This window comes from Chiloscyllium punctatum, chromosome 12 (genome assembly GCF_047496795.1).
Source record: "Chiloscyllium punctatum isolate Juve2018m chromosome 12, sChiPun1.3, whole genome shotgun sequence".
NCBI lineage: Eukaryota > Metazoa > Chordata > Chondrichthyes > Orectolobiformes > Hemiscylliidae > Chiloscyllium > Chiloscyllium punctatum.
Window position 1 is genome coordinate 19630995 of NC_092750.1, and position 11226 is coordinate 19642220.

Consider the following 11226-nt stretch of genomic DNA (forward strand, 5'->3'; position numbering starts at 1 on the left):
GTTGTGTTCTTCTAATATCTGGAACACTAATTTCCTTGATGCAAGGTATTTGCCCTACGTATGACACCAAATCCACACAATGTGATTGTCTCTTAATTATCTGATAATCATAAATAAATGCTACATATTATTCCAACAACAAAGGAATATACAAAAGGGGGGAAAAAGAACACAGAATAGCCACAAATCAAACACAAGATGAATGTGCTGAAAATTCAGTCAACGTAATTCACACAACCAATTTTAAATCAAGGTAATGATTTGCAGTTAATTGATGCTGAAAGTATTAATCTGGGGACAATCAAATACCAGTGAAAGAAAGCAAAGGGCACCTCTTTCTTTTTCATGATGCTGAGTATTAAGGCAGGTAACAATGAACATATGCCAATCCAATTGAAAAGTACTTAATAGAATTCTTTAGTTGTCAAATTTACTTTGTTTACTTATGAACTAACCCACAGAGGCCAGCATCTCATCATCAAGTCATCTTTTATTTACATGTGCATAGTACACTGGCTTTGATCAGCCAGCTCAGAGTCAGTGCCTGAACTAAAGAGATTCTGAATCCCCTGTCAGGCAACTCCTTTTAAGTTTGGATATCCAATTCTAAATGGCTTAACTTATTCTAAACAAAAGCCAACTCGAATGCTACTCAGCAAATGGAAGCAACCAAATAATGTGGTTAAATGCTTTTAAATAGTCCACCAAGATGAAAACAAGCTTAATGAAGAAATTTCTTTTGAATAGGTAGAATCCAAATCTAACAAAGTCTAAAATCTGATTTTGTATGGATTGAATCTAAGGATTTGAATTATTCATCAAAACAGATTGGATAAACTGGAATTGGGCTGTGCTAGAAGACCAGGTGATAATCAGGAGAAATAATGCTAATCATAAAAGTGTGGTAGATCAGAATAGGTTCACGGTCAAAGCAAATGTTCTTATGTAGGTCAAATTGTTTAAAAATCATAAGAACTTAAGAATAGGAGCCAAGCTGTTTGCGCTTGTGTTTTTTCTGTCAATTAACCTGTCCTCAATGTGTCCAGCATATCTTCCTAATTGTGTTCGGTCGTTAATATAAATCAAGTCGTGCTCCTATTGCTGACTCCCAGAGAACTATCCCTTAGACTTCCTTCCAATCTGTGAAACAACAGTTCACTACAACTTAAGTACACAGTTCCAGTTTTGTTTTGGGTCTTATTCCAGGATTCCACTTGCTGTTTCTGATACAGGGAAGGGGGGGGGGAGGAGGGGCTCTGAGTTTGTTACACTGGGGGTGGCGAGGCTTCTGACTCCAGGAGGAAATGTTGGAGATTCCTGGCGCGCCGACTGAATCAATATTTACCGAGGTGGGTGTCAGAGGAGGGGAGGGGCAGATAGCTGCGGGACTCAGCGAGCGACAGAGCGGCCAAGAAACAGCGCACGGAAGCAAGTGGTTTGTGCTGGCTGCGAGTATATAAGACCAGGCGGTGTGGGGCTCGCTGTGACTGGCTGTGGAGCTCTCTGCTCGCCATGGTCCCCGGCTGCTCTTGGCGTCTCGCAGCGCTCTGCCTCAGCTTGATCCTGCTCTGGGTGTCCGAGGCAGCGGTCTATCAGGGACTGGGTAAGCAATTAAAGAAGAGTTTCCTCCTACAGATGCTGCCCTCTCTCAACTGCAGCCGGTGCAACAGGACGGTCACAAAAAAAAATCAGCAATTGCTGCAGAGAAATTTAGCATCTGTGGAGAGAGGAAAAATAAACCAGTTAATTTTTCGACTCCAGTGACCGTTCTTCAGAAGTGAAGAGGGGGAAAATGGACAGTGGTCGGGTTCACTTGGGGTTGCTGAATCAGAAAAGTAGGAAGAATTTGGAAGGTGCTGAACCAGTGGAGTGGGAACAAGTTTTGAAGGGTTATTATTTCCTCAGTTGTAACGATGCATCAGAATGTTTAGCCGCCGGGTGGCCCAATGTTGATCCTGCAGGCTTGCTGCTTGGTGTTGGGGATGCTGGAGATCTGAATTTTTAGTAAAAAGTCCTGGAGAAACTAGGCAGGTCTGGCAAAATGTGTGTAGACCGAGACAGTTTTTAATTTTTAAGAATTGGTACTGAACAGACAAACCAGACTCGAAACGTTAACTCTGTTTTTCTCTCTCTCTACAGATTATGCAGGTTTGTTTTCCAGCAATCTGTTTTTTTTCTTTAAATTGGAGTGTTTTGCTTTTATACTACGAAACCTACAACTGCCCCAGCTCCTGTATGTTAAAGCTTGTTTTAAGCAAATAGAACTTCTGGGTGTTCTGAACAAGAATCATACCGGACTCAAAATATGAACTCTGCCTTTCTTTCCACAGATACTGCCAGACCTGCTGAGTCTAGCAGCAAATTCTGTTTTTATTACACGTTTTAAGTTCGATCATTAGTATGCTCGGAGAAACATTGTGCACAGTGAACACCTATATGCAGAAAATGTCTACACTTTAGTCAAGATTAATATTCGGTGCAAGTCCTTTCGATTGAATTTATTGTCACGAGTACTGAGGCATAGTGAAAAGCTTTGTCTTGTGAGCAGTACAGGCAGATCAGAGTTAAGTAGCATAGGTAGTAAATAATAGGTAAACAGCGGCAAAAACATAAAACAGATACAGGCGAATGTTAAGACTTTGTGAGTCCATTGAGTATTCTAACAACAGTAGGGTAGAAACTGTTTTGAAACTGGCTAGTGTGTGTGTTCATGCTTCTGTACCTTCTCCCCAATGGCAGAGGTTGTAGAAAAACATTGCCAGGGTGGGATGGATCTTTGAGAATGCTGGCTGGCAGCCTTTCCTTCACAGTGGGCCTGGTAGGTGGATTCTATACATGGGAGGTTGGCCTTTGTGATTGTCCAGGCCAAGGTCACTATTCTCTGTAACCATTTCTGATCTTAAATGGTACAGTTACCATACCAGGTAGTGATACATCCAGACAGAATGCTCTCAATGGCACACCTATAAAAGTTGGCAAGGGTATTTGCCATCATGCCAAATTTCCTCAGCTGCCTGAGGAAGAAGAGACGTTGTTGGGCCTTTGTAACCAGTGCATCTACATGAAGAGTCCAAGAAAGCTTGCTGTGAATGACCACTCCCAGGAGCTTGACACTCTCCACTCGTTCCACCTCTGTGCTGTTAATGTGTAGGGGGGCATGAGTAACATCCCGCCCCATCCAGTCAATAATGAGTTCCTTGGTTTTACTGGCATTGAGAGCCAGGTTGTTCTCAGTGCATCACTTTTCCAGGTGTTCCACCTCCCTTCTGTAGTTTGTTTCATCACCATCTGAGATTCAACCGACTATGGTGGTGTCATCAGCGAACTTGTAAATAGTATTTGGTGATGCAGTCATGAGTATACAGTGAGTACAGTAGGGGGCTGAGTATGCACATCTGGGGGGGGGGGGAAACTCCAGTGCTGAGTGTTAGTGATGATGAAATATTGTCCTCAATCTTCACTGATTGTGGCCTGTGGGTCAGGAAACTGAGGATCCAGTTGCAGAGAGTGGGGCTTGGTCCAAAATCACTCAGTTTAGTAATCAGTCTCGAGGGAATAACAGTGTTGAAGGCCGAATTGTCAACAAGTAGGATTCTTATGTAGCTGTTGTTGGTGTCAAGATGTTCTAGGGAGGAGTGAAGAGCAAGTGATATGGCATCTGACGTGGATCTATTGGGCCAATAGGCAAATTGGAGTGGGTCAGGAGTAGTGGGGAGTTGATTAACACCCTGACCAGTCTTTCAAAGCACTTCATGACCACCACTGGGTCACTGGGCGGTAGTCATTGAGACATGCTGCATGAGCCTTCTTAGGCACAGGGATGATGTTGGCCTCATTGAAACAGGCAGGGACAGTGACCTACTGCAGGGAGAGGTTGAAGGTGTCCGAGAAGACCTCTGCCAATTGATCTGCACATGCTCTGAGTGCATGGCCTGGTACTCAGTCTGGTCCCATCACTTTCCTTGGATTCACATGAATCTGCAAAGGTCATACTTGGAATCCTTGTGTTGACTGGGTCTCCTGATCTGAAGGCATCACACCTAGTTTTTAGCAGGTTCTGTATGTCCTGATTCATCCAGGGTTTCCTGTTGGGGAATGCCCGGATTGACTTTGGAAAGGACGCTGTTGCAAATGTTAATTTTTAAAATTCTAAATTAAATCAAATACTGAAATTCCATTGTCAGCTGACAAGTCAGAATGCAGCCTGAAAAAGTGGCATGTGCTCTTTCCAGCATTTTATAGTTTCTACGGATATTTCTTCCCACTCTGTGGAACTACATGTGTTGGAATAAAAAAAAAACTTGCTTTGCCTCATCAGACAAACCAACACCTTCAGTGTGGGAGTGGATGGGATATGATGATAGATTTCTCCAGTTTCCCCACCCACCTTATCCCAGATCCAGCCTCCTAACTTGCCACCGGCGTCTTGACCTGTCCTACCTGTCCATCTTCCTTTCCACCTATCCGCCCCAGCGTCCTCTCCGACCTATCACCTTCATCCCCACCTTCATCTACATATCACATTCCCATCTACCTTCCCCTGTCAGCCCCACCCCTCTCCCATTTATATCTCGGGCTCCTTGGGCCACCCCCCATTCCTGTTGAGCTTATGCTTGAAATATCGATTGTCCTGCTCCTCGGATGCTGCCTGACCAGCTGTACATTTCCAGCACTATAGTCTTTAACACTGGACATGGTGGAAATCCAATTAATGTGGAAGGAGCAGCAAGTCGCAATTCAGACTGGTGGTTCATTTCTACTGCTTACGGGGGGTGGGGGCTGAGACTGCTCTACTTTTATTGTTCTAAACTCCATGGCAAATGGGACTTGAAGCCGCTGGGCAAGAGGTAGGTATACTACCATTGTATGCCATATGGAGCCATTTATTCCATGTTTATACTGGTGCCAACTCCCATTACTTAAGAGCACTGTTTACACAGATTAAAGGCATCCAACTCCCACAGCGATGAGGCGTTTCTACGAAATTATCATTACACAAGGTCAGGTAGTTTTCTTTTGGGGGGAGGGGAAAACGATTGTACTAAATAATATGGTTTCTTACAGCCATGCTTAATGTTGCACGTGAATTTCCTGTGCCTGACTAGCAAGTGTTCCACAGCTGAAACAGCACACCTAAATTCAGTAATACAATCACACTTCTAACGTTGGAACATTATTCATTCAACTTCTTCAACTGTAAGAGTTAAAATATTGAGCGCTTGATGATTATAACCCCATCCAATATTCCAATGGACGATCCCCCTGTTATGGGTCAATACACCCTGACTGCTCTATTACTTCATCATGAGAGAAAGAAAAGATTTGAGGGATGCTATCAAATTTTCATGCTGTCGAAATTGCACTTACAGTACACTTCAAATAATGTGTTCAAATATCAATTAATCATGTTTTTAGAAAAAATGTTGGCTTTGTCACAAATCTAAACCAAGTGTTGTATTAGTGTAGAACTACCTGAACTCCCATCTAAATTAGAAATGCGAATAGTGATCCAAGGAAGGAAAAACATTTGGCTCCATTTTTCTAATGGAAAGGACTAAAATCAAAATTATACAGACTCACTGACCCAGGAACAAACCATATGTGTGGAGAAAACTTGGCAAATGCTGCCCCATAACATTAGTCACTCTTGGGCTTCTAGCCAGTTAGTAGTGTGAAATCAGCAAGCCTGAAAACAAAGACAGTGCTGTGTAATTTATCCCATGTTAATTCCTGTTCAAAGCCGTTGGATTGACCAAAACCTCAATTCTAAATGTCCATTTGCTCTGCTTGCAGGAAAATGCAAATACAAGGACAAAATTTTCAAACCTGGTCAAAAGTTTCAAAGAGGTTGTGACAAGTGTTACTGTGCAGAAGGAGGTTACCACTGTGTCACGTGAGTATAACTTTTAGACAGCTGACAATTGTTAATCTTTTGCTATTTCCATTTTCAAACATACCAGCTGCTTCTTATTTAATCCTAAAACTCTTAATCTTAATACGTTTCTTTTCCAAATGATTTTTCTCAAATTTAAATTTAATTGACAAAATTCTACAAATTGTCCTATTGTAAGCTGAGTTCAGCATCTCGCAGTCATATCCAGTATTGCTAGTGCACTACAATTGCAGTGTGGAATTAAGCTAATTATTATCAAGTTTAAATTTTGCTTCATAGAACCCACACAGTGTTGAAGCAGACCATTTGGCCCATTAAATCCAGAGTGTCTGAAGAACATCTCACCTAGTTCCACCCTATCCCTGTAACCTTGCAGTTCCTGTGGCTGATCCACGTAACCCACACATCTTCGGACTTTGGGAGGAAACCCACGCAGACACTGGGAGATTGTGCAAGCAGACAGTCACCAAAGGGCGGAATTGAACCTGGGTCCCTGATGCTGCGGGTCAGCAATTCTAAGCACTGAGCCACCATGCTGCTCCTATTACTTTATATCTCAAATGAGGTTTATTAGCATAGAGGCTAATTAGTGGTCCAGTAATTTTGAGAATTTTGGCAATTATTTTTAAACCGTTCAAAATTACCATGAAGTTGTCTGTTGTAAAATCCCAAACGTTTTGGTAATGCCGTTTTTGAGAATAAAACCCTTTTGTTTTGCTGGCTCTCATCCCACAAAAGGTCATTAATCTGAATTCTTAATCTAACTTATTCTCTACACAGATGTCTGAATTCTTCCAGCCCTGTTTTGTTCTTACTGCAGATGCTGGAAATTTGAAATATTTTGCTTTTGTATGACTGACCCTACTATCTGAAGTAGCCAGTGTATATACAATTAAATTACAGATTACCAGCAATCCCCTTGGGCAGCAAGGGCCAAATCGATTAGATGGGCCAATGGGCTGAGGAGTGGCAGATGGAGTTTAATTTGGATAAAAGCGAGGTGCTGCATTTTGGAAAAGCAAAGCTTAATGGTGAGGTCCTAGGGAGTGTTTTTGAACAAACAGACCTTGGAGTACAGTTTCATAATTCCTTGAAAATGGAGTCGCAGGTAGATAAGATAGTGAAGATTTGGTATGCTATCCTTTGGTAATCAGCGTATTGAATACAGGAGTTGGGAGGTCATGTTATGGCTGTACAGAACATTGGTTAGGCCACTTTTGAAATATTGAGTGCAATTCTGGTCTCCTTCCTTGAGCTATAGGGAGAGACTGAATAGGCTGGGGCTGTTTTCCCTGGAGCGTCGGAGGCTGAGGAGTGATCTTATAGAGGTTTATAAAATCATGAGGGTTATTGATAGGATAAGCAGAGAGTTTTTCCCTTGGGTTTGGGGAATCCAGAACTAGAGGGCATACATTTAGGATGAGAGGGGAAAGATAAAGAAAGGACCTTTGGGGTACCTTTTCCATGCAGAGCGTTGTGCGTGTATGGAATGAGCTGCCAGAGGAAGTGGTGGAGGCATTTAAAAGGCATCTGAATGGGTATATGAATAGGAAGAGTTTAGGGGGATATGGACCAAGTGATGGCAAGTGGGACTAGATTAGGTTAGGATAGCTGGTCGGTATGGATGAGTTGGACTAAAGGGTCTGTTTCCATGCTGTACATCTCGATGACTTTATGACTGGGCAATAAATGCTGTCCCAGCCAGTGATCCTTTTTAACTCCAGAAAGGACTTTAAATATTCAAAGTTGCCTATAAGAGTAGGCTATGAAAAGTCTGTGTTTGTTTGTGTGTGTGTGTGTCTCTCTCTCTCTCACACACACACACACACACACACAATCTTTAGGCACTGAAGCAGTAGCAATATTTGTACTATTGACCTTTATATTTGCCCTGGTACATATGTTCAAACAGGAAGAAACACTGTTTAGGACTGTTTAAATGTAAAAATCAACCATTGAAGAGATTTACAGAAACTGACTTTGCACATTTGCCTTCAAGATACTTGCCATAAACTCTACTTCAATCACCTTCATAACCACTCAGTTTAGTTAAATCAGATGGTGTAAAGCTAGGTGGTTGTTAGGGATTGGTAGCAAACTGATAGAATCAATCTCTTTTGATTTAGTGAACTTTTCAAACATCAAGCAATTGTTTTGAGTCCATTGCCAAGCTGATGACGAATTGTTACTTGGGTTACATAATTTGAGGATTCGTTTAAACAGATCGTTTTTATCTCTTGTACAGACCAATGAGACCAACATCATGGCCTAAGAAGTGTAAACCTATATATATGGATTGTGGTTACCGGATTGTGTATCGCTCTGATCCAGAAAGAGAGTGCTATGCTTACAGCTGGGTTGGCTGAACCTAATCACTTCATGGAATGATTCTTCCTCTCATCTTCATCCTTGATGACACACTCTTTGTTTTTTTTAAACAAAGACAAGGTTCTTTCTTGAATCAAGCTTTAAAAAAAGCTTTCATGTTCATGTTGACAAGCATAATAAGTGACTGCATTGTACAGCTGATATTAATATGAATATTCAACTATTGTTTTTATAGATATCTGGAAACAGACCAAGTAGTTCTGATTATTTCTTTTGACTGTGCCTGAATTTAACTTGCCTCGAGAACAAAGTTAATTTTAACTAACTGAAGTCTTGTTATTATTGTCGCCAAGATTGTTTACAAAAATAAGTGTTTGAATGAGCCAAAGAAGTTTTAAGAACTTCGAACCTTTGAACATAATAGATCACTTTAAATGCAACTCCACCAAATATCCTTGGGGATTGGCACAAAGATAATTATCACCAAAGTTGTAAAGTAACAAACTTATTAGACGACACAATATAAAATGCAATATTAACAAACTTATTGGATGAAACAATGCAAAATGTGGACGGAGTCTCCTACATAATCTAATGTCACAGTTGATTTGTAGCAGGCTGCTTTAAGTATTGAAATAACCCTTTTCTAGAACTCCCTTTTCACATTAGGGGAATGGCTTGTGCTGAACCAAGATAATTCAATAGTCATGGTATGTTAGTAGATCTAATTTGGATTAAAAATATAAATTGAATCCTAAAACATTTCAAAACCAAAAAAACTTCATTCCAGGCTGCTAGATCACAAAGAAAAATTTACTTTGGTTTCCATGTTTCCAGTAATCAGATGTTTCTCAACTGTTTCCATCCTTCAAATAGACTAGTTCTGTATTATAATCTGTTTTACATTCATGTATTTATACCATTTATCTTTGTTTGGGAACTGTGACAAACTCCTAAATGGTGAGTGAAATTTAGCAAAATATTTAATAAAGAGATTATTTTTTAATAAAACTTTCAAAATTACTGAGATCCTTCAGTCAACATCATTATTACAGTATTTGGGTGTTATTCTACACAAGTTACAGCATTTGAAATAATATTAGTTGTGAAGTGGTAAGGGATGTCTTGAATGTGCTAAGAGCTAATTTTTTTTTCTCTGTGCTAAATTGCTTCAGAGTTTTAATCACCTTTCAAACATCTGTGTGGACAGCAGCCAAGGTTCTATTATCATTCAATGAGATCCAATAACTTAATTATGCACCAGAATGGATATGAAATATTAGTTTACTTACAAAGTAAGCTTACAGATGGTTATTTACAAGTATTAGAGTCATAGATATGTATAGCACAGAAACAGACCATTTGGCCCAACTTATCCATACCCAACAGATATCCCAACCCAATCTAGTCCCACCTGCCAACACCCGGCCCATATCCCTCCAAACCCTTCCTATTCATATACCCATCCAGATGCCTTTTAAATGTTGCAATTGTACCAGCCTCCACCACTTTTCTTCTGGCAGGTCATTCCATACACATACCACCCTCTGCGTGAAAAAGTTGTCCCTTAGGTCTCTTTTATATCTTTCCCCTCTAACCCTAAACTATGCCCTCTAGTTCTGGACTCCCCCTTCCCAGCATTAAGACTTTGTCTATTTATCCTATCCATGCCCCTCATGATTTTATAAACCTCTGAGGTCACCCCTCAGCCTCTGACACTCCAGGGAAAACAGCCCCAGCCTGTTCAACCTCTCCCTATAGCTCAAATTCTCCAAACCTGGCAACATCCTTGAGAATCTTTTCTGAACCCTTTCAAGTTTCACAACATCTTTCCAATAGGAAGGAGACCAGAATTGCACGTAATATTCCAACAGTGGCCTAACCAATGTCCTGTACAACTGCAACATGACTTCCCAACTCCTGTACTCCATATTCGGACCAATAAAGGAAAGCATACCAAACACTGCCTTTACTACCCTATCTACCTGCGACTCCACTTTCAAGGAACTTGAACCTGCACTCCAAGGTCTCTTTGTTCAGCAACACTCCCTAGAACCTTGTAATTAAGTGTATAAGTCCTGCGAAGATTTGCTTTCCCAAAATGCAGCACCTCGCATTTATCTAAATTAAACTCCATCTGCCACTTCTCAGTCCATTGGCCCATCTGATCAAGATCCAGTTGTAATCTGAGGTAACCTTCTTCACTGTCCACTATACCACCAATTTTGGTGTCATCTGTAAACTTACTAGCCTCACCTCTTATGCTCACATCCAAATCATTTATATAAATGATGAAAAGTAGCGGACCCAGCACTGATCATTGTGGCATTCCACTGGTCACAGGCCTCCAGTCTGAAAAACAACCAGACACTACCACCCTCTGTCTTCTACAGCCAGTTCTGTATCCAAATGGTTAGTTCTCCCTGTATTCCATGAGATCTAACCTTGCTAACCAGTCTCCCATGGGGAACCTTTTCGAACACCTTACTGAAGTCCATATAGGTCATGTCTACCACTCTGCTGCCCTCATCAATTCTCTTTGTTACTTCTTCAAAAAACTCAATCAAGTTTGTGAGACATGATTTCCCACGCACAAAGTCATGTTGACTATCCTTAATCAGTTCTTGCTTTTCCAAATACATGTACATCCTATCCGTCAGAATTCCCTCCAACAACTTGTCCACCACCGACGTCAAGCTCACTGGTCTATAGTTCCTTGGCTTGTCCTTACCACCTTTCTTAAACAGTGGCACCATATTACTCAATCTCCAGTCTACTACCACTTCACCTGTGACTATCGATGCGGCCCAGCAATCACTTCTCTAGCTTCCCACAGATTTTTAAGGTACACCTGATTGGGTCCTAGGGATTTATCCACCTTTATGCATTTCAAGACATTCAGCACTTCTTCCTCTGTAATATGGACATTTTTCAAGATGTCACCATCTATTTCCCTACATTCTGTATCTTCCATGACCTTTTCCACAGTAAATACTGTTGCAAAA

At 41.1% G+C, this 11226-nt stretch overlaps 1 protein-coding gene across 1 annotated transcript; it reads left to right on the top strand.

The window, feature by feature from the left end:
* The first annotated feature begins 1396 nt into the window (after positions 1-1396).
* Positions 1397-9207, top strand: LOC140483654 (beta-microseminoprotein-like). Its single transcript, XM_072581995.1, has 3 exons — positions 1397-1603; positions 5794-5893; positions 8139-9207. The coding sequence occupies exons 1-3, from the start codon at positions 1513-1515 to the stop codon at positions 8257-8259; spliced, it is 312 nt and encodes a 103-aa protein (XP_072438096.1). The 5' UTR covers positions 1397-1512; the 3' UTR covers positions 8260-9207.
* Positions 9208-11226: the final 2019 nt, after the last annotated feature.